The sequence below is a fragment of the Eurytemora carolleeae genome, unplaced genomic scaffold (assembly GCF_000591075.1).
Source record: "Eurytemora carolleeae unplaced genomic scaffold, Eaff_2.0 scaffold83, whole genome shotgun sequence".
Classification (NCBI taxonomy): Eukaryota; Metazoa; Arthropoda; class Copepoda; order Calanoida; family Temoridae; genus Eurytemora; species Eurytemora carolleeae.
Genome location: NW_019396027.1, coordinates 245,429 through 273,195, shown reverse-complemented (window position 1 = coordinate 273,195; position 27,767 = coordinate 245,429). Strand labels below are relative to the sequence as shown.

The 27,767-nt window shown below is 31.0% G+C and overlaps 1 protein-coding gene across 1 annotated transcript; it reads left to right on the top strand.

Annotated features, from left to right (window-relative positions):
- Positions 1 to 645: 645 nt before the first annotated feature.
- LOC111718237 (facilitated trehalose transporter Tret1-2 homolog) lies at positions 646 to 27,767 on the top strand. Its single transcript, XM_023493812.1, has 23 exons — positions 646 to 931; positions 1,499 to 1,530; positions 4,952 to 5,149; positions 6,791 to 6,838; positions 7,989 to 8,080; positions 9,021 to 9,127; positions 13,813 to 13,903; positions 14,623 to 14,698; positions 15,144 to 15,223; positions 18,012 to 18,115; positions 18,624 to 18,690; positions 18,858 to 18,944; positions 19,161 to 19,203; positions 19,411 to 19,540; positions 20,446 to 20,556; positions 21,801 to 21,877; positions 22,429 to 22,523; positions 23,342 to 23,428; positions 24,164 to 24,263; positions 24,800 to 24,893; positions 25,348 to 25,445; positions 26,581 to 26,723; positions 27,162 to 27,767. The coding sequence occupies exons 1-23, from the start codon at positions 858 to 860 to the stop codon at positions 27,273 to 27,275; spliced, it is 2,148 nt and encodes a 715-aa protein (XP_023349580.1). The 5' UTR covers positions 646 to 857; the 3' UTR covers positions 27,276 to 27,767.

Here is a 27,767-nt window from a genome sequence, read left to right as displayed (position 1 = left end):
ATAGTACATTAATACAGTATGTTCCCTAGACTATCCATTTCAATTTTGAATTTTTTAAAGCTGTTAAATAAACTTTATAAAATGAATTAGGTGAATAAAAAACATCATTTAATTTATAGTTATTACGGAAAATGATCGTTTGTAAATTGAAAGGCATAGAGTCCATGTGAAATGATCATTAGTCAATTATGAAACCAGCCTATTTCATAATTTGGTTTTCTTTTAATATTAATTTTAGATTTTCTATAAAATGATGTTCCAGGGCCCAAAAGGGTATACAGCGCAAATATGTGATGTAAACCTGCAGTTAGCAGTATGGAAACAGTTTAACAAAATGGGCGTTTTACACTTTTTTCTAGTAAATTCCACTCTAATATATATTCTATTCTCTTTGGAAATTACTCTAAATAGTAGACAAATTAAAATAGAATCACTAAACATCCTCTAATTACGCAATTACAGTAACTCGTAATTTAAGAATATTCATTTAATAACTAAATGAACTTATTTCACCACCGAGTTTAATTAATTTGAGCTGCGTCTAAAATCCGCCAAAAAACCGGTTTCAATCGAGCGCAGACTTAAATCTTAAAACATTGAATACAATTTTAAGTGGAGATTACCATATTTGAGCCGCGTCTTAAATTAAAGACCGCGGCACAAATTATTTAAATTCGGCCTCAGATTATGCATGACAAATATCTTTAAAGAGGTTTAATGTTATCTAGAGAACTTTTTTGTTTTTTAGATTTAGTTGGTTCTTTAGAGGAAAACCTTCCTAAAATTTAGATCCTTCGATCAATGCAATGTCATGGCTTGAAATCTACTAACCCTTGTGAAGACTGAAACCTTCTAATATGTCTTCACAGAAAAACGGAGCGGTGGCTTTCATGAACCCCGAAGAAACAGAAACCCAAGAAACTCAGTTTAGGAAAAGCTACAGTTTAATCGAAATAAAGCATTAATTTCGACATTGTAAACCATTGATGAAAAAATCTGGTGTTTTCTGTTCAATATAGAAATACACCTCCCCCCCCCTTGTGTCGCACTATGCACTTGAACAAGGCAATAGGAAAAGGTCAAATATCTCCTCTAGTTTTGATTTTACGCACAAATATATAAGAAAACTTATTCGGTTACATATTAGAAACTCAAAACATGTTCGTTCCTTCTCAATTGCTTTATTTTAATAGGAGTTGTGATTAAAACAATATATCACAAAATTTTCATAGATATATTAATACTTTTGTTTTTAGGTTTTAATGTGTCAACAACAACAAAATTGTCGCAATCTGAACAAAATTCTACATATTTCAAAAAGTATTAAAAGCACGATAAAGGCAGACCCATTTTGGAAATGTCAGGACTAGGATTAGTTTGTGATCAACAAATCTAGAATTATGCTTCTGAAATTACGTTTACGGACTGTTATGTATTGGGGGACACCCTTTATAAAGAAATTACAATTCATTTAAATTGTTTGCTTTTTGGTCGATAGAACCAGAAATGAGTCAGAAACGTGCAGTTCAGGTAGATCTCTTAACTGTTTTAAGAAAATCTAAAACCTTTGGAAATTTAGGAGAATTTGAAGAGGTTTTTGCTATAAATGCATGATTATTTAACGCAAAAGGAAATGTTTATTCAACATTACACAAACATGCTAATTTTCAATTTATTTTCCTGAGCAAATCAAAAGCATTGAAATGGTAATTGATTATGTTGAAAACTGCCACTGTTAATTAAATGACTTGCAATCATCTTTATATAAATTTGGCTTGTCTGGGCGTCTGTTTGTTTGTTTGTATCCAATAAACGCCAACGGCTGAACCGATCGAGCCCAAATTTTTTGTGTGATTACACGTGACCCCAGGGAAGGTTTATGAATGATCAAAATTTTAAAAATTTGTGATTAAAAGTTTTTTTATTTTTGTAAAATTTTGTAAAATTTGAAAATCCGCGAATACAATTCGATTTCCTATAAATTTTCAAAATCCACGAAATTGTTTCATAAAATCCACGAATTTTTTTTTTTAACTGTACACAAAGAGAACATGTTGACAATTTAAATGAAAAAGCCTATCTTTTATTAATTTACTAAACACAACCAAGGTGTAACCGCCTGTAGTGTACATTATTGTGTTTTATTACTAATAGAGTCCCAGATTTACACAAAGGGTCAATAATAGTATACAATTGTTTAACTTAGTGTGTAATACATTCATACGTTTTACAATACATACATACTTTGAAATGCAGTTTCTGTGTTACCTGAACATAGGGTTTCCACGAAAGAGCGATATTTTTGCAAATTTTTGCGCATGTTTTGGGTTTCAAGTGGAACAGCTTTTATGCGTTATTGAGCAAGAATTTTGCGCACTTAAATAGTTTTTGCGGAAATTGCGAAAATCTCATAGAATGTTTGCTAAAATGACGATCTCAAAGAGAAAAAAATTATAGGGTCTTTTTGTATTGCCTTCATGATGATATTATTTGTAGAGACTTACGAGGTATTATTTATTAATTATTGTGATAAAAACAATATGACAAGATGTAGATTAAAAGGCCAAATATTTTAGGCTGGTCTCGCATAACTAATTAAAATTGAAGACGATGTTTGGCTATTTTCAACAATCATGATAAGAGAGACACACTGTACATTTACTCTACCCTCACTCAGATATTTACATTTAAAACCAATGATTTTGGGACACACATTGTTTGAACAGGAATTCGAAACAAATAAAGACAAAAAAGTCAAAAAATCAAAGTCTAAAATTAAGATTAAAAAAGAAATGGTCGCAAACATGACAGAAAACACTTCAAACTGCAGTAAGTCTTCATTGACATCGGGATGAAGCCTTAACACGTATACTATGCTATGTGTAAGAAAAGTATTACTCGCCTCAAGCTACAATTTTCTCATTTTTATATGTTTGCAACCTGATGGTCACAGTGAACCAAATGTACATCTCACAAAAAACATTTGTCAGGATTTTTTCCAAATACTCTTTATTATACTAAAGTATAAAAACAAGCGCTTTGAATTATAGTTTAAAGTTATAAATTACAGTTATAGTAAAAGTCTAGGTGCTACAGAAAGTATGAATAAGAACCCCTAAGGCCAAGGCGTTGCGACACAATCTTATAAATTATACTAATAAAAAAAATGTCTGAATGTTTGTGAGGCTTTGATATTTTAAGTTTTGACAACTGACCGAATGCATATGATTTAAATATAAAAGGTCTATGTCATCAGGTTGCAAAGTATTTAGAGTTTTAGGCAAGTATTCAGTTCATTTTTTATTATAAGCAAATCTCATATATAGATAAATATTTATACAGTGTGCACCTTTAATAAACCTGTTTTTTTCTGTGTTCTTTTTTGCAAAAAAAAGCAGCGCAATGAAAGCAAAAATTCAAGTTTCCTTTCGCAAAAGTTTTGCGAATGAAACCTCTACCCGAACCCTCCCCATTCTTACCTAATTAATCACTGCCAATTTAATTTTCAAGAGACCCTCGAGATTTTAAGAGTGCACTTTAATTTTAGATTTTCTATATAAACTTTAAAGAGATAGGCATGAATGTTGGAAAATAGATGAATAAACTCGGAATTTTTAAGGAAGTTCAAAGAAAGAGAAAGGATGTGTAAGACATTTTCGGAAACAAATTGTCCAAGAAAAAAGTTTAAACACCTAATTTAAGATCCACATGACAGGACGAGAAATTAGGGAGTGTCCATGTTTGCTATTTTCAGTATCCATATATATATGGGAATGAGAAACTTATTTTTGCCACAAATTTTTATTTTCTATTACCTTCAATCTATGACTTTTTGATCTAGCAGGCCGATAAATAGTTTGAAATATCAATAATTTACGAGTTTGAGGCGAGTAATTGATTTTACTTATTTTACAGTGGATATCGTAAGATTCCAGGAAATGTAAGGTTCGAATGTGAAATGCGCAATTTTAATCTGCGGGGGGTGGAGTACGGGTTAGCGGTCAAATAGTAAAACTTCAAACATATTGAAATAGTCTATTACTATCTGCTGAAGAATCAAGATAAGGTCACATTTGATAAAATGGAAAAACATTTAACATCAATGCTAAAATAAAAGCTGGTTAAAGTTTATATTTGTATGATTATGTGAATTTCAAGCTTTGAGTTTCTCAACCTTTACTTCGTTCAAGGAATTGACAGCAAAACTATATTCATGCAACATCATTATCTCGTTGCTTAAAATTAATTACAATAATGTAATAATAGCTTGGGAACCCAGTTTTCCCTGGAAACTAAACTTTCTCTTTAAAAGTCAGTTCAATCAATTTTTAAATCAAACAAATATGTAATAACATTTTCGTAGTTCTAATAAGTTTCCCAATCAAAATTCGACATAAAAACAAACAAATACTTTGTATTTTTAATTTTATGTATGGCATCTATAGCCAGTAAAATACTCAGAGACGTGTAAAAATACGATTTAACCGCTTTTGTATAAAGGCGCAAGGTCTGTTATTAAACATTTAAGGATTTTTTACTTTAAAAGTTCACCACAACTTATCAGAATACAAAATTGTATTGTCGATACGTTTACGATATGCAAAAATTTTTCACTGATAAAAATGTTAACAAACACGATTTTTGGTCAGAGTAGAAGTTTTGAATGGTAAAGCAAGCTTGTCATGCATGCAATTTTGAAAAAGAATATACATTTCAGATTCTAGTTAATTTTAAAATTTTAGCAATAACTTTCAAATACAAAAATAAACCCTTACATTTTAGGACGTTAAGGAGTATGAAACGAAATGTATGTTATACGTCCGCGTACTTAAAATAAAAATATTCAAAACTTATAATTTTTAGAATATTAAAAAAAATTGCAAACCTATATACACCATTTTATGTAGTTAAAAAATGTTAGTAAAAAAAATATATCATTTTTTCACTTCAGGTTTTCCTGGGTGTCAAAGTGATATCAATCGAAACAAAACAAGAGTTAGGAAAGAAACAGATAAAATTCTTGAGAGTGAGTGCAGTGCGTTCAACGGAGAAGAGTTTAAAACACGCAGTCAGATCATTCTCAAGATGATGTACTTTTTTCAAGTTTTGCCATTTTATCTTCTCCAGTTCTGTTCTGGAATGAGCGTAGGTAAAAATTATAAAAGTCCAGCAACACATTTAAAAGGAAATGCGTTTTTCCACAAACTCTAATTTGTTAACCCCTTATATTTGCAACAAAATATCGTAAGTTTGAAAATTCAAAAGTTTAAAACCTTAAGTTGCAAAGATATAGAGATGAGAAAATTTTATTTTGTGGCAAAAACTCTGGTCCTTATTGTGCTAATTTCAATATACGGTTAACCATTTATTTCGATAACATACAGGGTGTCCCAATAAACATGGGAATTCAGTGACGATTTCGATATCGTCTTTTTAAATAATTCTGTGCTTTAGGAAAGTGATACCTACTAAGAAAGCTGTAATCTGTAAGAGTTTCGTCTGCTATGTTCACATTTTGTTTGTTTTTGTTTTGACAGAGTAAACTTGTCCGTCTTCACTGTTCATCTTGCGGAGACAATAGATACATCTTTACAGTCTTTTACCCTTTTCATAAAATAAACTCTAGCAGACACAATAATATTATGGCTTTTGAAATAAGGTATTACAGTACTAATTCATAACAAAGACGATATCCAATTCGTCTCTGAATTCCCATGTTTTTGGGACACCCTGTAGTACCCCTTCTCAATGATAAAATTGACTTTTGGTGTTGAACATTTTTGGCAATTCAATTGTTTGACCTGAGCTGAAAACTCTTTTATTTACATACCCTTGATCCCGATTGCTTAATCTCTATATCCACTTTGAACAATTTTGATTTTCTGCTTAATCCTCTCTTTTGGATAGCCCTGCTGGGTTCCAGCCAATGATTGATTTATTTCATGGGGTTTTTTCTTTTATCTCTTGTACGCCTTAGCAGAGGGACAATCTGTAAAAATGACTTTACGTCAATATTTTGGAAACTCCAAGGACAGAATTTTGCATAATCTAAATTGTACTAATTGTTTAAAAGCGACCAACCTCCAAGTTTTTTTTTAATTATTACCATGAAATTTTTGTCACTTACCTTTCGGTAAAATAAGAACTACATTACACTGATAGAAAGGGCTGTTAAGGACTTTATATTGCCCAATATTTCAATAAAGGACAACCTGGCTTTTAAATGATTTTCAAGATCAATATTAAATATAAACAAAAGAACAATTTTTTATTTTTATTTTTATGTGAATCTTAAAGGTTTCTAGCAAATACGATTTAAATTGTTTTCCAATCTAAAAAACAATAATTTTTCAGATCTAATTGTCAAATTATCGGTAAAATAAAAATTGAGAAAACTACCTTAAAATATTTTCCTTCGCTTTTTAAATGACAAATAAGTAGTTATACGAAATTTAATAGAATTAACAAGATATTCTGTTAGATGATTGTAATAACCTGAAAACGTTATAATATCCTAAATATTTTGAAAATTGTCTTCTATCATGAAATCAATTGCTACAACGTGAATTTTAAATTATTTCCCAGAACAAAACTTGTAAAAAAAAGGCTTAATAAATTTACGCATATTTTTTCAATCGCATTTTTTATTATCTGTAAGCAATGGCAAATCTATTAAGTATATAAAAAATAATGTTGTTTGCATTTGCATTTAGGTAGACATATCACAAACTTTCTTTAATCTTTGTACTTATTATATTATGCTTCAGAGAAACAGAAAATAATATTATAGGTTACCCGAGTATATTAGTTCCTCAGCTAATAGCTTCAAATTCTACAGGTTCTATTTTAATGTCCTCTTTTTATTACTAAATTAATATTTTTTATAGAAATGTAAAAGCTTTTTATTGTTTTGTTTTTTTGCACCGTAGACAAAAGCTTGAGAACTGATGTCGTAAATTTGGTGAAATATCGTTTGCACTAATGATTAATCGTATTAACTAACTAAAGTTCATTTGCACTATAGTGCAAAGAACACTTAATTGTTCAATCAAACTAAAATCCGCGTAGAAGAATTTTAGTGCATGTCGAGAACTATCTTTTTAAATTCAAGCCGAATTCGGCTCATTTTACTATTTTGCTCCATTAAACATATTTTAGTAGGAATGAACAAAAAATGTTCAATTTTACTAAAGTTAAAACTGTGGGTAAAAACGAAGTTAGTACAAATGAACATATTTAAGTGCGAATGAACAAAAAAAGTTTAATCGAACTAAAATTTAAAATTTCACCATTTTCACATTAAACCTAATTAGTACAAATGAATATATTTTGGTGAAAATGAACAAAAAAAATGTTCAATCGAACTAAAATTTAAAAATTCACCATGTTGCCTTAAATTATAATTAGTGCACTGATATTAACAGAAAAACATTTGTCCGTTTGAAAAAAATTTTTGTTGGACATGTTCATTTGCACAAATGTACAATTGCTCTAATATTTGCAGAAAAAAATTTGACTAATTTTTTGCGAGAAATGATTATTTGCACTAATGTTTAATTTCACTATTATTAGATGAAATAAGTATTCTAGATCAATTGCACTACGATCATTTGTATTAAATATTTCTGGCGGGAAAATAAAATGTTATTCCAATTTAACAAGATAAAGCTCGATTTGTGTTCATTTGCACTAATGTTCAATCGTAATACAAACCTGTTTCTGATCAGCTGACTTTAGTGCAAATATACGTTAGTGCAAATGATATATCATCTTAAATTTAGTGTAAATATATGAGATTATAACCTTCAAACCACAGAGCGCTTTATTTGATCTTTCTCGGTTTGAAATTCTGCATTTTTTGTGGTCAACCTTATAAGAAAGTCCTTAATTTAATTGTGAATTGTCTTTTTCACAGAAAAAAATATAAAATTTTTATAAATGCGGTTTTAGAACTTTTAACAAATAAATAAAGTTTTTATGTTTTGTAGGATTGATATTAGATGATTCAAGTAAGGGTTGGATAGTCAGTCTGGATTATGTGATGACAGCATTGATTGCCCTTATATCTGGCCAGCTTCAGGTCTTCATTCTTTTTTCTTGTCTTCCTCCTTATTAACCTGTTACTAGTGTTATTATATGATGATGGTTATGTAATGCAAGAATTGAGAAAATAACGAAGAAAACTATAATGAAAAATTTCTAAGGAAAACTAATTAGCTAAATGAATTGCTTCATGTCCTGGAGCCTAAAACCTCTCTTAGGCCATTATTTTTACTTGGATACTTGTCATAGTGTGATCCACCCTAATCAGTCTTTACAAATTAAAATAATGTGTTTATAATGATGGAATTAAATAAAATTATTCCATTTCTTATTACAATATCGAAAAATATACTCTCTACAAAAAAAGGATGTGAACTTTAAAAAAGTTTCATGTGAATTTAGAACCAAGATATTGTCAAGTCTTGGGAAAAAAATAAATATTGCATTAAATGTACAATTACATTTTTATTTATTCTTTTTTCCTATATTATTTGTATTCACTTAGAACCAAAAGAAACTAATCATTGGGCTAATGTACATAAACATTAAACATATTATGCTACAATAAAGTATTTAGTTCTATTAATTAACTTGGGGAAAAAGTAATAGTTTATCACTATGTGTTATCATACCTTTTTGTAATAAAACAAATTGATAAAAAAAAACAAGTTCAAATTAGTTTACAGAACTCCCTCACACTCACGCCGCGGATTTAACTGTTCGGTCTTTGTCCCGGAAAGCTGTGAATTTTATCACAATTTGACATATTTAAAATACATTTTTCACATGCTGGCCTTTTTAGTTGGCAAATGCGTCTTATATGAATAAATATAAAAAAGATAACTCTATAAATTTAATGATTGTTAAAGTAAGGAATAAAACGTGATTGAGTTCAAATTGAAAAAATTGTAATATAGAAATCAATCTTTTAGTCATTTGATTAATTTGTTCTCCCAAATCAGTTTGTTCTACTTTAGACGATGTTTGGACCAAAGAAGACTAGCTTACTCGCATGTTTTCCTATCTGCTTGTCTTGGTTTCTAATGGCTGTAGCTCCAAACATGCCGACCATTTTAACAAGCAGGTAATCATATTTTCATTGTAACTCTAAGCGTGCTTGCCTTAATTGATAGTCTTATATATTTCTAACCACTGTTTGAAGAAAAGTACGCAAACAGAAGTCATATAATCCATTCTCAAAACCCCCCAAACCTTGATTTAGCAGAACACGACAACTTGGTCTCCAGCCCTTTTTCCCTTGTAAAAAATCTTTTGGTAGCAGTCGAAATGAATTATGAACCGATTTTAAAACTACTTTCAGATTTACTCTAGTTTGTCAAAAACCAAAAGTAGCAGCAATATACTAAAACTGCGCCTAAAAAGTAAAAAAAATTGTTTGCCCTCTCGCTACGAGGAGGAAATGACCCCTTTCTCAAGAAAACTTGTCAACGTCAGGCATTAGGTGGTAAACCAATGAGCCAAGAGCCACCAACCAGATTTTTGTAATTCGGATTTCCACAATTATACAAAGGAAGTATGGATTGAATAGTAAATACGCAATCACAGAAATTTGAAAAAGAGCAATTTCGTGTTTATAATTCCGTGTTTATAATTCCGTGTTTATAATTCCGTGTTTTATAAAGGCCGGAAAATTGGTAAAAATTCATTAAGAAAGATTTAAAAAATTATAAACATTAGTTCACCTTACAAGTTATAATACTCCAGTTGAGCCTTTGTTGAATCGACCGCTACTTGATTTATGAATATTCAGTATATAGCCATCATCAGCATTCTTTTGTTATTCTTCTAATTCCTTTACTGCGAGTAAGTTAGTTATGAATTATTCACAATTATTGGGAAAGAAAGACTAAAACGGAAACCACGTTGACATTTTACAGATCGATTATTACCAAGCATGAGATAATCTCTCTTTTATCATGGAATCTAATGGTAAAAATGTTCATGAAAGATATAATTTTCAAAATTGTTTGCCCTCTCGCTACGAGGAGGAAATGACTCCCCTCTCAAGAAAACTTGTCAACGTCAGGCATTAGGGGGTAAACCAATGAGCCAAGAGCCACCAACCAGATTTTTGTAATTCGGATTTCCACAATTATACAAAGGAAGTATGGATTGAATAGTAAATACGCAATCACAGAAATTTGAAAAAGAGCAATTTCGTGTTTATAATTCCGTGTTTATAATTCCGTGTTTATAATTCCGTGTTTATAAAGGCCGGAAAATTGGTAAAAATTCATTAAGAAAGATTTAAAAAATTATAAACATTAGTTCACCTTACAAGTTATAATACTCCAGTTGAGCCTTTGTTGAATCGACCGCTACTTGATTTATGAATATTCAGTATGTAGCCATCAAAAGTTTCCATACATCCACTTCAGCATTCTTTTGTTATTCTTCTAATTCCTTTACTGCGAGTAAGTTAGTTATGAATTATTCACAATTATTGGGAAAGAAAGACTAAAACGGAAATCACGTTGACATTTTACAGATCTATTATTACCAAGCATGAGATAATCTCTCTTTTATCATGGAATCTAATGGTAAAAATGTTCATGAAAGATATAATTTTCAAAAGTTCTCATGTTTAAGACAATATCTGGGTCTTCATGTCTCGGGGTAGGAACTGGTTCTGGGTGGGTTTATTTGGCGTCTCAGACTCTCAGATCAAAAGTCAACTGATTCTCGGTTTTCAATAACTGTCCTCTCTCTGGATTTCTGCTTTGACCTCTTTCTTTCTTTTTAATTACATGCGTCCCAAGAAAAATGACAGTTGGTGAATGTTTTGAATGCCTTCTTCCAAATATTTTATTAGAAAATAGATGAAGGGCCCGGCGTTGCCAGTGGAAAAAAAATAATTTTAAAAAATAAAAAATGTCAGCCCAATCGGTCCAGCCGTTTAACCGGCTATACGCAACACGTATGTTTTAGAATGTCTTGTTTTATTATATAGATTAAAGACTTTTCGCAATTTTTTTCGTTAACACAATCTTTTAATTAAATTTATTTTACTTTGAAATCAATTTTACTATAAAATGACTGTCATGCTATATTTATTGTTATTCTCTTTTGTATCAAAGAACTTAACAAATTTAGGAAGAAGACATTTAAAACTATTCACCAACTGTCATGCTTTCTGGGACACCTGTAGTTCCGATTGCAGCTTCCATTAGTTCTGCCAGCATTCTTGAATCTTTAGTTTTTTAGTTTTTCTTGAATACGCATTTATGTTATGAAAATTTTAAAAATATTTTTGCACACTTGAATTTTCTGGATCATGGGATTTTCAAAAATTTACAAGTTGACATATTTCAATCAAAACTTTGTCTTCTCGTCATCCAGGAAACAGTTAATCTACTGTTGTGAGGGGTAGTTATATCTTTAACCAAGAGACAATTGTATTTCCCATATGCAGTGCTGGGTCAAAAAAGAATTTTTGAGTGTAAAATCTTTTGTAACACCTTATTGTTGATGATTTCCCTGTTAAAATTTAAACTTCGTTTTACCCCCCTCTACAGCGGCTAGAATCATGACTGAGTCAGATTTGTATATAGACTTAAAAGCTCAATATTTTACAGGTTACAAACTTCTTACAGTGGGCCAGGGGTTGTTTTTTACCATTGTTCTTTAGCACAAGAGATTGTCCTATTTCACCATTTGTCAGCCTAGGGCCTGTAAATAAGTTTCTAGTGGTCCCCCCGGACACCCTGTGGTCCCTTGACAGCCGGCAATTGGGCCACTCTGTTTGGGTCTTAATCTTGGGTGTACCCTTTCCTCACAGGGCCGCAGAGATAGCTCATATTGGTCTGCCAATGTGACAAATATGTATAGCTCAATATTATTGCCATTATCCAGTAAAGTTTTAACAGTGTAAACCAATTACTTACGGCAGGAGAGCTGCTGAAATATTTCTTATATTTTGAGCCCGCAAGCCAATAGTACATGGCTAGTAAATGGCGCGCAAAATTTCAAATTTATCGACTAAATATACGCGACTATGATTGGTTGAATTTTAAACGCTTCTCAGGATACAATTACAAGATAAAGTTAGTCTCGATATTAAGAAAAAGAGAGTATCACGCCTTAATCTCGATATCCACCATTCTGAAGTTTTCAGCTCAGCTGTCATTCATCCAATGGCATGATTGGGTTCAAGATCGGTTCTTGAAATCAGGGACCTCTTGGCTTGATGTAGCAACTAAATAATTGTCTGGTTTTTTTGCTCCATTATTTGCTATTTACACTATCTACAGTATCCTTGCTTGGAACAATAAATGCATATAGTTTTTATTCCTTTGACAAGTTATTATCTTTTTTCAACTCAAACAACCGGATGAGAAAAAGTATTTATAAAACAATTTAGATAGATAAATAACTTTTATTGCAATTTATAGGTTCATATTTTTTCAACTTGAGATCAGTAAAGAAATGTTATGATAAAAAAAGAAAGAGAAATTTTTTTTTTTTAACTCTGAAGAAAATGCATTGTAGAAGTATGTGAAAGATGAGGAAGGGAGAGAAAATGAATTTTCTTTTTATGTTATTGCAGGGCATTCAATTAAAGTTAAATTGAATGTTTGCATAATCTTCAAGGCATTACAGTATCCCCATTTATCACAAGAATATTGTGCTGGCTGGAGAAAAGATCAAAGTTTTGATTTATTTCACATTTAAGCGAAATTTCGCGAAAAAGTTTGACAAATACGAACGAAAATTTTCGCATTTTTTCGCAAAAGTTTTCAACTTAGTTCGCTAGAAACCCTAGTAGTAACGAGTAACATTTCCACTATCAATATGTTTTGAATGCTAAATCCAGTTCATAAAACATTTTGAACTATAAATTCATCTAAAGAAATTTAATATTTAAAAAAAAACCTTCAATCATTCTAATTTCCCCTACCACAAAACGCATAACTTTTCGACCAAATACATTTACAACAGGAAAAGATTAAATATCATATTTTATTTTATTATTTTTAGGTTTTATAAAAATAAATTAGAATTAATGTTAAAAAATAATGGGTATCTTTGTGAATCTGACATTCCACTTTTTTAAATTGATAGGCTACTTGAAATAACATCAATAGTCCCACTCTCTATTAGTATTTTTTTTCATGATTATTACTCAGTATTCTATGAACTGCGATATTTGCTGTTAAATTAAGAACAATTCATTTTACATATGTTTAGAGCTTGCAAGCAGGAAATACAGAATTACAATATTGTTGAAAATCTGATATGAACCACCTCATATCTTACACATAAAATAAGATAGTATATCATCAACTTGAGAATGGGGGAAAAAATCCAAATACCATACAAACCGAACCATGATTGAATAAACAATGGCATTTTAGATTTTAAGCTAGAAAACTTCGATTTAATACCTTTAATCTTAAAACATAAATACCTTTTAAAATGTCGTCCCTCCACAACAACGGGAACTCATAAATCTTGTTATACTCTTTGGTCGTATAACTCTTATTTAGCTTAAAATTTTTAGAAGAAAATTAGAAGAAAAAATCATTTTTTCCTGCATTTTCCTAATTTTTTTAGAAATAGAATTTTCTTTGGAAACTTTGATCAAGATCGTAAATTTAAAAAAACTAGCATTTTCTTTTGATTATTGTTAATGTTTTAATACATTTCAGGAAACATTTTAATATTCCCCTCCTTTATTGTTAGTTTATACATATTTTAAATATTTGACAATTTTAGTGAAAAATGTTCTGATGTATGTTCATTGTTCAGGCTCCTTGTCGGTCTTGGTAACGGTATCTTGACATCATCAGTCTACATCGTTGAAGTTGTATCTCCGGATAACAGAGGCTCGGTTGTCATGGTTAGTTGCAAAGCATTATGATTTTTAAAGGCGTATTTTAGTATTATTGTGCCACTTTAAATCTTATTTTATTTCTCAGATATCTCCTCAGATTAATATTTGAATTAGATGTAGTACTCTGAAAGATTATATGAGTACAAGTCTACAACATGCCTCTGCAGTCTGCACCATTATCGGTCTAAATATATTAAGATATACACTTAATTAGATAAATAGTATGAAACATAGAAAAAATGCTTTTCAGGCCACTTTGCGCCGCTCTTTCTGGTATTAAAAAAAAGATTTATGTTGCTTTACTGTAAATATTTTTTTCGCATATCGCAAAACAATGGCACATAAAAGTTTCAAAGATTTTCCTATTTTTGAAATTGAAACATTTTCCAAATCGGATCTTACAAACTAACAAACCCTCCTTAGTGGGCAGATCTGTTCATAAATATCGGTATGCCTGTATGTCGTTCACAGTTTGATAGAAATTGATGAGAAATACATCTTATATTAGAAAAATTTAAATATATTAGGCTTTCAGGGCGCTTTGCACACCATCTTATATTTCAATTGTAAACATTTTCTTTTTTTGTATACATTGTAAAACGATTTCGTGGATTTTTAAATTTTAATGAAAATCGATTTCGTTGGAGGCTAATTTTTTTAATTTTAATAATCCATATATATAGATTAATCTGTTAACAACATAACCTTTTCTCTTAAAATTTCAGATCGAAACAGCATTTCGAAGTCTAGGCATGATTTTCGTCTATTTGATGGGAGCCCTAATGGACTGGCAAACACTAGGAAACAGACAATAAATATTTTTCCTCTACATAAGAATATATATTCTGATTTATTTTTCTCTTTCAATTATTGTCTTGTTCACGGAAAAAAACTTTCAGATTTATATTACTTCAGTATTCTAAAAGCTTTAAACTATAATAATTAATAGATCAATTTTACATATATGTACTTTGATAAAATATCTATTAGCACGTCCTTTTTTTTGATAATGAAATGGTAAAAGATCCGATTTAAGTTTTATACTTTTTATCCAAAAATTACATATTATCCATTTTGGGTGGCTTGCTTGAAAAGTTAGGTGAGTCAATTGATTTCTTAATTAAATCTGACATAAATGTTAAGTAATTCAAATAGCAGCATAGTATTTTCTGATTCTTAACTGTATAGTACATACGTATAGATTTTAAACACGTAATAACAATTGATTTACTTGTCTGAACTCTAGCCTGGATTGTGGTACCTATACCTATAGTTGCGCTAATATATGGACTTTTCATTCCTGAATCACCAATCTACCTTTCACAGGTTAATTTTTTTCCGGTTGAACCAAACATTTTTTAATTAAAGCTCTAATTCCGATTATTTAGAGCTGAACAATTTTTAGATCGAATTCATCTGAATACCCACTGTGAACACTTTTGATTTCTGCCCTTTTCCCTATTTTTAACCCTAACGCAATTCCGGCCATACATTAAATAAAAGCGATTAAATTCTAAAGTGGGCCAAACTCATAGCTGGATGACGACATTTTATGTCCCAAGTATTTAAAAATCATATATATATGCAGGGTGTCCCACGAAACATGACATTTGATAAATAGTTATTTTTAGTTAAACAAATCTTTTGCTTATTCATATTTTAATTTGAAATCAATTTTAATATAACATGACTCCATTATAATATTTTTATTGATCTTAGTATCAAACAACTGAACAAATAATGGAAAAAGAAATTCTAAACTATTCCTCAACTGTCATGTTTCGTGGGACACCCTGTATATAAATTGGTCTGTACGGAGTGCACAGAGGCCGGTCCTTCTATAGATAGTGGACGTGTAGTTCACGTACTTTGGAGGACGATAATTTGGCCGCTAGATGTCTCCCGTGAGTTATTCATGGACGGATAGAGTTTCTCACGCCATACGGTATCTGGATCATTAGCCGTGCATTTGCCGCACTGTGGCCATGATTTATTTGAGAAAAGGTGGCAGCACTAATCAAAGTAGCTTTCTGATTTCATTTCATAAATTGATTGCAGTGTCTTGTTTTTAAGATCCATTATGAATTTGAAATTAAATCAAAGTACAATTTCTTATGTTTAAGATAGTTTGCTGTGTTCAAATCAAATTCGTAATAAGCTTTCCCTTTTTTCCGTGGATAGGGGTCGCATATGTATGTATTTATGGTCGGACAATACTCGGACACTGATAACTCATGGAAGAACGCGTTTGAACAAAACACTATTTCTCCGTACATTTCACGACCAATATAGGAGACGTCAAGTTGTCGACCAATGTAATTTATGGAAGGAACGGCCTCAGTACAGCAGAAACTGGACTCCCTTTGTTTACAAACAAAGACTTAGAATTTGTAGTTGACTTAAATATAGATTAACGTAAATTAAGATTTCAGAAGTGAATTTTAGCCATTTTACTGCACAATAAATAATTTCATAAATAACAAAAAATTCCCGGCTGTTCAGGATTCTGCATACGCCACTCTAATTAGTTGAATTTTAGACACTTTCCCGGATACAAAATAAAAATTAAAATAATATTCAGATTAACAAAAAGAGGAGATCAAACATTGATCTCGATATCCACAATTCTAAAATTTTCCGCTTCGCTGGGACAACAAAAGTTTTTTAAGCAGGCCATTTTTAATGGATATGCAAAATTATCACTAAAAATAGTTTAACTTTTTTTAGCAAATGCTCTTTTTCAAATAACTTGATGTTTAGGTACAATATTAACTTTACTGTAATTCCCTCCAAATGTTAAAAAAAATTAAGTCTCATATATATCAAACAATAAATTCTGTTAGATTAAATAATACAAAAAAATGCTTATCCTTATATCTTAAGGATTAGCTAATTTGAGTTTGTGGTCACACGGGAACGCTAAATTTCTCACAAAGTTTTTTATAAATTTCGATAGTGTGTTAGAACACAAGTATACGTAGGTACATGATACGGTATTAGATAAATTGCAAAATTGTAATCCTAAAAATCTCTTTTATCGTATTTTTGCAATAGTTTTTAACAATAAATGGCAGATCTCTAAATTTCGAGACTTCCCTGAACAGTATTTTGAGATGTTGTAGCAAAAAACTAAAGCCCAAGGTCAACTGACTGAATGCCTGATTAGTAGATACTACCTGAAAAAATCATTTTTATTAGATTTTTTTCTTCTTTTGCATATCTTTAATGGGTTCCAGTTAGGATGCTCAATGGGGTTGACATAGCTTAAAAGGGTATAAGTTATACTCAAATCAAGGCTCTATTTCAACTGCATAAATGCTACGTGATAGCCAGAAACTCTGGAATAGGAAGTCGACTTTTAAACTTAAGTTATGACTTGAAATAGTCCAATGAACAAGAGGCACAGCATTTGTGCAGCGTAAACAGACCCATTTCACTTAATAAGTGATTTGAAAAGCTACTAGTGAATCTATTTGCTTTGTAATAACATCAAATGCACTTCCGCTTTGCTTTAATGACATCTTCCTATTCTACAGTTTACTAGTTATCACTGTAAAATATTAGTTATAAACATTACAAAATCAATACCAAAACATTTTGTTTTATATTTTGATATCCATCGTGCACATGTTTCAAGTGTAAATAAATTAAATTAGGCCTGGCCGGTAGTTGAATAGTTGGACATATATATTCAAGCCATTTGCTATCTCTTTGACCTTTAGAACTGAGATTTGAGAGGGTATGGGGCCGGATTCCACTTAGGAAGGGGGGAGGCGGATTAAGCCCAGGGAAGGGGTGGGGGAGCTGGATTTCATTAAAGTAGGTGGAGCCGGATTTCACCAAGGTAGGGGGGAAGCTGAATATCACCAAGGGTGGATAGGTGCCTGATTTCACAAAGTAAAGGGGGAGAAGGATTATACCAAGGAACGGGGGAGCCGAATTCCACAAAAAAAGATGGGAATCCTGATTCCTCCCAGTAGAGTAGAAAAGCCGGATTCCAAAAAGGAAAAATTGGGGCCGGGGGGGGGGGGAGCCGGATTCCACTTGAGAATTTCAAACGCCAATGCCTTTAGGGGCAGGTATTTCTTAAGCACTACAAATGTTTTACTTTAAGAGAAAAGGTTACACTCAGTTGGAGGATGATGCTCCCCCTCAGAACATATCTTGGAAGGAAACTAAGCACTCCCTCCATCATACAATCCAAATGTTTAAAAGAAGGTAATGGAAAATGATATAAGGAATCAGAAAGTAAGCATTAGCTAGCACGTCAATCCCCCATTGACATAAATTTTTTAGTTTTAACAATTAAAAAATTACAAAATACATTGTTTGGGGTAACACCGACTTTCTTGTCAGCCATTATAAGCATAATTGCAAAGGAATTGAGTCTTTGTAACAAAATCAAATATTTAAACCTCAATATCTTTAGAACTCGATGTTGTAAACCTTTGATATTTCAAACTCAGATAATTCGATCTAACAGATTTCATAGTTTGAAATATCTAAGGTCTACAACATTTGGTTCCAAAGATATAGTGATTAGAAAATCAGAGTTTGTAGCAAAGACTCAATTCCTTTGGAAGTATTTTATATATTGAAAGGTGGTTTAAACCGGAAAAAGTGAGCCCAATTCAATATTTTATTGTCAAATTATTTATCGCTAGTTTTGTTAAAAGAAAATTATGTGTAATTGTGGTAAATAAAGGCTTTTTATGTATTTTTTCAGGGAGGTTATTTGTCCCTTACTACTCCTATTTGTAGTCCTTGTTGCCCAGCAATGCTCTGCAATGAAGGTACATTTTAAATGAAATTTGGATAATTGTGTCAATGTTTTTACGTAAGATTTGTATTTTTTACGTTAATTTTATCGTTGAACGAAGAGTTCATCAAAGTTAGTGCTTGCATGCTGTAATTTAGAAGTTATTAGAAAAGAAAACATGGTTATCGTAAATACTTTTAGGTGATCCAGGGATATGCAGTAGAGATATTTGCAGATGTATTTAGCAATGAAAAAAGCGGAGTCAAAGAAGGACAGTCTGTAGACACGGTACTTGAAATATCAGTCAATACTTTTCTTTCTTTACCAGTCCCAATTAAGTTTCCGACAAACTTAAGAAAATTCATATTCATGCAATAACATGAGAATTCAGCAAAACTTGATTCCAATTTTTTATTCACATTCATATACAGCCCTTCAATATACTCTTTTTCTAAACTATTCGATGATGGTTTTGTCAAAAAGAAATTACCTTGTTTATATTAGGATGCTTACTGGTCGGCTGTTATCATGGGTTCTGTCAGATTAGGTGAACCCTGTTAAACATTTATAATTTTTTAGGTTTTTTTCTTGTAAAAGGAATTTTATTAAATAAAATAAAATAAAATACTTTATAATCATGTTAAAAAATTCAATAAATCCTAAGAGAATTTTTCTCGTAAATACTAATCTTTTTTACTAAAAAGAATTTAATATCATTGAAACAATATTGATGGATTTTTTTTGTTTGCTTCAGTTGCAACTCTTTTAGCGGCTAAGTACATTAGAAACTTTGGACGGAAAACGATGTATTTCCTCTCAGCATTTCTAACCATAGTGTTCGAGATTGCTTTTGGTTTTATAGACTTCTTTAACCTCGGAGCTAGGTGAATATACAAATCTTTGTCTTTTATACATTATTGATCAACACTTTCTTGAATTAGTGGATTTGGAATGGATAGATAACAGTATATGATCAATTTAAATTTTATTGGACTGCTCTTACTGAAAAAAACATCAAATAGTGTCTACAGAGAGGGACCGCCCCTTTCCGCTCAAATTCTGAACGAAAAATCGACTTTTTCTCCGGCCACAGTTGTCTTTGAAAAGTAAGACTATTACCAATCAACAGTGAATAGGCTGTTTAGTTTACCCTGAAATTACCAAAATAAGTGAACGGTCCCTTTAAATAATAAGTTTCTTCTGAAAACCATATATTCTGGTGAAATTTCACAAACGAATTTAGGCTATTATTCAAAGGAAATACACCGTAAAAACGTCGCATTGGTATAAAATGAATCCTAAAAATGTTCTCTAAAACACTGCACTCTCGATTAAAATACGTTACCTAGCCGGTCACTCCATTTAATTCAATTTATTGATCACTCTTGAAGTATTACTGAACGCACTAAAAAAGTAAAATTAAAGTAGACGTACTGGAAAGGACGCACCATAGTGTGATTTACATTGAAGTGTTCAAACAAGTGTGTAGCTTTATGTGAATAGATTACATATTTACATTTTACAGTACTGAGAAGTCATAATTCATTTCACACAATAGAATGTACATTGCATAAGTAATAAGTAATTAGATTTGTGTGCTTTTCTTTTTAGTTAATAAAGGTTACTTGATACAGTATTGGTCATATTATTCCAACTTTGATATTAAAATGGTTAATATTTTGGAATGTTTCGTATATTTATATTTTAATCCGGGCAATGAATTTTTAATAATCCGAGAACAGTAATTTTCTGAACTTTGTAAACATAAAGTTGATTTTGTTTTCTTCAGATTTAAGGCTTTACCGATAATCATCATTTCATGTCAAGTCTTCTCTCTTCAACTTGGAGTTCAAACCTTTCCTAACCTACTTTCAGCAGAACTGTTTCCCAACGATGCAAGGTCAGTGTAATCTTGATAACAAAAACCTTATGGAAAGAAAGTAAATAGCAAAGTACAAAATAATACAAATGTATATTAACCGAGTTGACGTACAAGAGTAAATATCCAAAATTCCAAAAAGCCATCTTTTATAAGTTAAAAGTTATTAATTGTTTACAATTAAAACTGCTTTACATGGAAGTTAAGGAAATTTTACTTTACCAAGGGTTTCCAAGACCAATTCTACCCGTTTTATGACCAATATTACCGACCTATGCTTCCCCTTACAGAGGTAGGTTAAGTTACTTAACGTCCCTTGTGACAATAAAGTAAAATAACCACCTGCTTCTGTGATGCTTACGTGAAAAAAATCGGGCGTTTTTATCTCAAAAGACGATAAAATTGTGTACAACTACTTTTTCAGGAAATTATATTTTTTTACTTAACAACGGGTTCCCTGGACCAATTTTGCCTGAACAGGTTTACATGATTCCTGTAATATTTATTATCTCTTAAAATACTTTTTTGACCAGTTAATATTTGACATCTATCGTCTAAAGATTTCAATTCTAATCGTACTGAGAAAACCTCATGTTCAATCCTTTATAAGAGGTTCAGTTAATATTTGACATCTATCGTCTAAAGATTTCAATTCTAATCGTACTGAGAAAACCTCATATTCAATCCTTTATAAGAGGTTCAGTTAATATTTGACATCTATCGTCTAAAGATTTCAATTGTAATCGTACTGAGAAAACCTCATATTCATTCCTTTATAAGAGGTTCAGTTAATATTTGACATCTATCGTCTAAAGATTTCAATTCTAATCGTACTGAGAAAACCTCATGTTCATGTTTATACAGCAAAACTTCACTGTCCAAATTGTTCCTAAATATCCGTATATAGAATGAAAACGATAAAAATAAATATTGTTCATATCTAAATATTGATTAACAAAGGTTACTAATCATTCAGAAGTACGTAAAGACATAAAAACAAATAATAGAGCCACCATAACATTCCATTTATCAAACATTGTATGTGACAATGTAATAACCTTTTGCAGGAGCAGCAGGTTGCATTATAATTTTCTTGGTTTTAATTCTTCTGTTATTTAAAAAGCTTGTTAAAATTGTGTAACTTCTAAAGACTTAATCTTAATCATATTTATCTAAGTTTCGTTGACAAATCTTCTTTAATCGGGATTTGAAAAACATCAAATATCAGTTTTCTGTAAATACAAAATTTGGCTAAATATTTTCAGAGCTCGCTGCAAAGGATTGGTTAGAGCAGTTTCATCTCTGATGTCATTTGCCATGCTAAAGATTTTTCCTTATCTAGGTAAAGAAAAACAAATTTTCCCCCTATATTAATTACTCAAAAATTTTAAAATTCAACGCACTTCACTATGATAACAAAGTCCTAGTTTTTTTATTTGAGACTCTCATTTTACATTTGAGCTATTTTATTTTTGTATTGTAAGTTGCAATTATTGAAGTTATTGAGCCAAGAAGTAAGTTACAAAGATTGTCCTTTAAAACATATATCATAATTAAAAACTCCTTTAATATTGTGTTTCAGTAAGTTTATGCCATTTTTATGTCATTTATTTTGAAAGTGAAAATTTTCCTTAGTGCAAAAAATAATCCAAATACCAAACCATGATTCCATTCCATAATTTTTTTAATTAATACTTAAGATATGACTATGAAGTGTATAGCTTAGGTATTACTGGTAAATTGCAGGATCACTTCTTCTTTGAAAGTTTGAAAATCTATCCAGAAGTCTATGAATATGTTTAACTCTAGCTATGAATGTCCTGAAAGGCTGGATTTTATGAGAAAATAATCTGAAACAGTGTCTACATATCCCATAAATATACTTAATTGTAGAAACCCATTTCGGCCTTCATGGAAGCTTCTGGACGTTGGCCGCCATCTTGATTCTCTCTCTTCCAGTTATCTTTATTTTTGTCCCAGAACCCAAGGTAGAAAACCACAGATTACACATTCTTTAATATTGAAGGGGCCATTACAGGTCCCAACCGGGTATAAGGCCCATTTCTATAAATGGACACGAATTGAATGGGATTTTAGGATCCCAACCCATATCGAGAGCAATAGTCGGGAGTAAAGTGGACAACATTAGCCATTTTTATTTTTTTTTAAATCAAAATTGTAATAAGAAATCTTTTTATATCAAAAACTTTAACCGTTTTCCATTTTCATGTACATCAATAAAATAAACATAATTAGGCTCTGGATAAATACTCTGAAGAGAGAATACAAGATGAGAAGAATACCAATTATTTCGAAAATGTCAACAAAAAAATGTTGGGGGCGAACTGTTACCCGCGCTTAAAAGGGATATTTTGGAGTTTGCGAGATCAGGGATTAGTTCGAAAATGAAATCAAGAATCATCAAAAACTAATTTTCACACTTTATTATCAAGTTCAAGTTGATTTTTTTTGTTTTAATTAAAAACATTTCCAATTTAAATAAAAACATGATACAATTGTTTCTACTCGACTTATATCGAAAGATATATATATGCTCTTTAAAAAGATAACTTTACAGTTTTGGGCTTGGCACATTTCTAACACTCACTGTTGAAAATGGGCAAATCGTGGTTTGGAACTAATTTAACTTGTATTAGTTGTTCATGTGTTATCTGTTTACATAACTTATTAATGATTATAGTCAAAATTAATTGTTCTATTGAATATACCAAAAAATAATAAAAAGATTGTCTGAAGAAATGTATATTCTGATAAAAAATGCTATCTTTATTGATTTTTCTTTTAGGATATCTCCTTGGATGAAGTAGGACAGTTCTTTCTCCCTGCCAAGACAATCTTTTATTCGCATATACTCTCATCAGAAGAAATAGTGGTAATTACAAGAGTAAAAGAACATTGAAAAGTGCAGATTTAACATTAATCCGTTAACCGTCTAGTTTTAACATCTTAGTTTTAAATAAAGGAATTCTTACGATATGTAGCAGTTGTTATCAGAAATCCATAAGGAGAGATCCTCTTGTTTTATTCTTCTCAAATGTATATGGTTAGGGTTACTAAACAATAAAGGTAAACCCAATGTTTTGTTTTGAAAGGAACTGAATTTTTGACACAAACTAGAATTTTCCAATCCCTATATCTTTGCAACCTGATGGTGTGAACTTTTGATATTTCAAACTTAGATTATTCGGTCTAACATAGTTCATAGTTTGAAATATCTAATGTCCAACGATATAAGGATTAGAAAATCAGAGTTTGTGGCAATACTTATATCTAAACCTCATTTATTTTCTGATGTGAGTCAATTCTGTACCACTCCCTTTTCTCGATACTTGCAGTAAGCAAGCTACAATTGTGATTTTTGCAATCAACTAATATACATGGTAGCAGTGACTTAAAGTGAAAGAAAGAAAATATTTAAATTTAATTTGTAAATTTTAAACTATTCTTATAAAGGAGGGAAAATATCTCCTTTTAGATGGGGGGGGGGGGGGACACATTGTTTATAACCCCACCTTATTGTTGCCTTAGCCCAATAATTACATATTGTATATAAATAAACACCTGAATACATAAACGTTCATGCACTGTTTAAATATTTAAAATTTAGACACCAACTCCGGAGGAGAGCTTTGGTCGAATCCGAATGATTGAAAACTGTTTTGGAAGCGCTGGAAGGAGAATACAAGCAGATCATAGAATACTGTTAGGTAACCAGATATGAATACTGTTAGGTAACCAGATATGAATACTGTTAGGTAACCAGATATGAATAATATGAATACTGTTAGGTAACCAGATATAAATACTGTTAGGTAACAGATATAAATACTGTTAGGTAACCAGATATAAATACTGTTAGGTAACCAGATATAAATAATATGAACTTATCCGTAGAAATATAATTTGACACAGAGTTTATTTATATCAGTGGTTGAATAACTATTATCTTAATCACCTTACATCAATCTTAATAATATGTTGACAATCAGAGCTGAACAAACTTAAGAAAAATACGAAATTTAATTTATCCTTATTTCTCATTTTCAACAATTCACGTAGTTGTATATGGTGGCAATTGGAATGAACTTCATACATAGTCAAACACCATGATGTGGTATGACTCATGCAGTCAGTTTTAATTTAATCTAATAAAATATGAAACGTTTTATAGAGGACTCAAATACCTTGTCAAATTCCATTCTGGCATTAGTTGATTTTGTCATTAACAATCTTCTCTTAATAGCGGAGGGTATGCTGAGTAAAAAGAGTCATGGGAAAACAAGAAGACGACATTTCTTTCTTTTTAATGACATCCTGATGTGGGGATCCGTCCTGAGGTAAAACTAATATTTGTTTTGTGCTACATATTCAGGGTCGTATACAGAATTTCTCCATTCACGCCTTGGAGACTGGGGAGAATTGTGGTATTTGTATATGTATTTTCAAAATGTATTTGTAATGCATGCTTCAAAAAAGCAATTAGTATTGAATGAAAAATGCTTTAATGATAAAACCTTTTTTACGACAGAAATAGTGCTTGACTAATGTAACATTAAATAAAGTCATGTATGCAACGTACAAGAGTCATAATTATAATAAAATATAGTGTCTCGGGGGGAAAAGTGATTATTCATTATAAAATTGACTAGAATTGCGTATTCCAACAATGTATAGAATTATATGTTTGGCATTCAGAATAGGTTGCAGGAAGAGAATGATTAATCTAATTTTGCCAAGTAAGAGTACAAAAGTCAAGTTTGCACTTTATTATACAACATCATGTTTGTGCAGGGAAAATCTTAACTTGATCAGACAAAAAATAGAAAAGCTTGAGAATATCCAAGTAGAGGATATCAAGGGTTCTATAGCATGGAGGATTATTACGCCAGGTAAACTTTTAACTCGTAGAAAAATTAGGAATATTCGAACTGCCTCTATACTCTTGTCACGTACGTAAATCCTACATAAAGGGTCGTAGACATATATTTATTTAAGTAACCCCCCTTTTTAAAGTGGTATGTTGGATTTAAAACAGTACCTTCAATACCTTTATCTAAGAAACAATGGTTTTCTCGCTGAAAATCTTTTATTCTCTCATATACATCATACAACCAGGTTTCTTTATTCTCTCATATACATCATACAACCAGGTTTCTTTATTCTCTCATATACATCATACAACCAGGTTTCTTTATTCTCTCAGATACATCATACAACCAGGTTTCTTTATTCTCTCATATACATCATACAACCAGGTTTCTTTATTCTCTCATATACATCATATAACCATGTTTCTTTGTTCTCTCATATACATCATACATAAAATTTAAAAAATCTGCAAGTCAGTTTGACTTTGATAAAGAACAGCAATTAAAAAATATTAGATTTTAAGATGGAAAAGGAGATTTAAAGGTTAAAAGGGTGCCATTGTGAATTGGACTTATAGGCGTACCAACACTTGAAATTAAATCTACAGTCTCTTTAAAACGCAAGAATCACACTAGCTGTGCCAAGGGCGTCCACAGAAATAAATCTAGAAGGGAGGGGAGGAGCGAAATATGCGGGAAGCGCAAAATTTTTTTCCCCACCCCCCTAGGAGGTTTCCCCGGGGAAAAATTTTAGTGCAAATTCAAAACATTTGGCTTCTTGGATACTTTAAAGGGACACATACAGTCTGATTACCATGCAAATAATACTTTATCTCTCCTTCAAACAAAACTAGCAGAAAAAAAAACAGCAAACTAACTTTTTTATTCCCTTCACTCTTCAGATTCAGATTTGAGTTTGGGGAAGTTTTTCACATTATTTTTTCTTCAACAGAATTTAAAGCAGGGTTAAATAAAGTTTTACCTGGTTTTAAACTTTTGGACGGTTCCCCGTGGCTAGAATATTTTATAGGAACCTAAAATACGGCGACTCAGGCAAGGTTGTCAATTGCTTAAAAAAGCTTCAATTCTAGTGGTTTTCAAAGTTGGTTACAAATAAAAAATTTGAGAAAATAGCTTGATATTGGTTTATAAATAGGTAAAACTTTTCTGCTTGAAGCTACCTGTGAAGCGGAAAAACTTCAATGGATGATGTTGATTCACTACGCCAAGTTGGGTCGAGAGAAAACTGCATCTACGCAAACATCATCAATAGCGGATACCCCCAAAAAAATCCTTAAGGAAAGATGGTTTCTTTATCTTATTAAAAATTAAAGTAATTTGACAGCAATTTTTGTTTATATTTTGGTCTAATACAATCGGATACAATAATCAACCAGGGGCGTAATGTCGTACTGGTGGGCGGGGCGGGCCGACAAACCTGCGTAACTGGCTAGAGATGCCCCCCCCCCTTCCCTAGAGGCCTAATATATTAAACTTACATATTCTTGTCTTATAATTGACAGTTGGTCCATTTTATGATAATTTCTCAAATTCTTTCTAAGACCAATTGATCTTATTATTGGGGGTTTATTCAAAATCCATATCTGAGTTTAAGATGTTTAACCCAGAGTTAAGGAGAGCATTATTAAATTATGTAAAGTCAATTACACGTTATTGTTATAAATGCATCAAAATGATTTTTTGCTTTTCTGTATAAGTATAAACTTTAATCTTTAGGAAGACCCTGTGATTCACTACGCAAATATTGCGACCAATACTTCAAATCTAGCAGTGAATCAACTATACCAAATGTATGAAAACGAATCAATCAAGAAAATATCGAAGAAATAGTAGATTTATTCATTAGTTTCTTATATGATGAATATTGATTTTACAGTCATGAAATTCTTTAAATTTAAGATTTTATTCGAATTTTATAATTTTAAAATAAAAGTTTTATTCCGCCTGGAATAGTCCGTATATAGTAAATTATAAAATTAAAAAAATAGTTTTTTTCCTCTCATATTTCAGTAAGTTGCATCTTATGCATGTGCTTGATGTTCATTTATAAATTACGCTTGAAAGTAATTATTTAAAATCTCTTTAAGAGGAAATGGGGAAAGATTAGATCTCAAATTCAAGTACGCTTCAAGGCTAGGCTTTTCATCATTTTAAATCATGAATTTAAAACTTATACGTTTAAAGATCAAATCTTAAAATTAATTTAATGGTTTAATAATTTGATACTTAAGCAGATCTTATTGTTTTATGTACAAACATTACAGTGATTATTGTTGAATAATGATAAATTTAAAAATTATTGAATACTGTTACATATTAAAA

Coding starts and splice junctions, on each gene's coding strand:
- LOC111718237 (XM_023493812.1), top strand. CDS start 858: ATGTCTTCACAGAAAAACGGAGCGGTGGCTTTCATGAACCCCGAAGAA. Junction 18,691..18,857: donor AGCAATGCTCTGCAATGAAG/GTACATTTTAAA, acceptor AAATACTTTTAG/GTGATCCAGGGATATGCAGT. Junction 18,945..19,160: donor AAGGACAGTCTGTAGACACG/GTACTTGAAATA, acceptor TGTTTATATTAG/GATGCTTACTGGTCGGCTGT.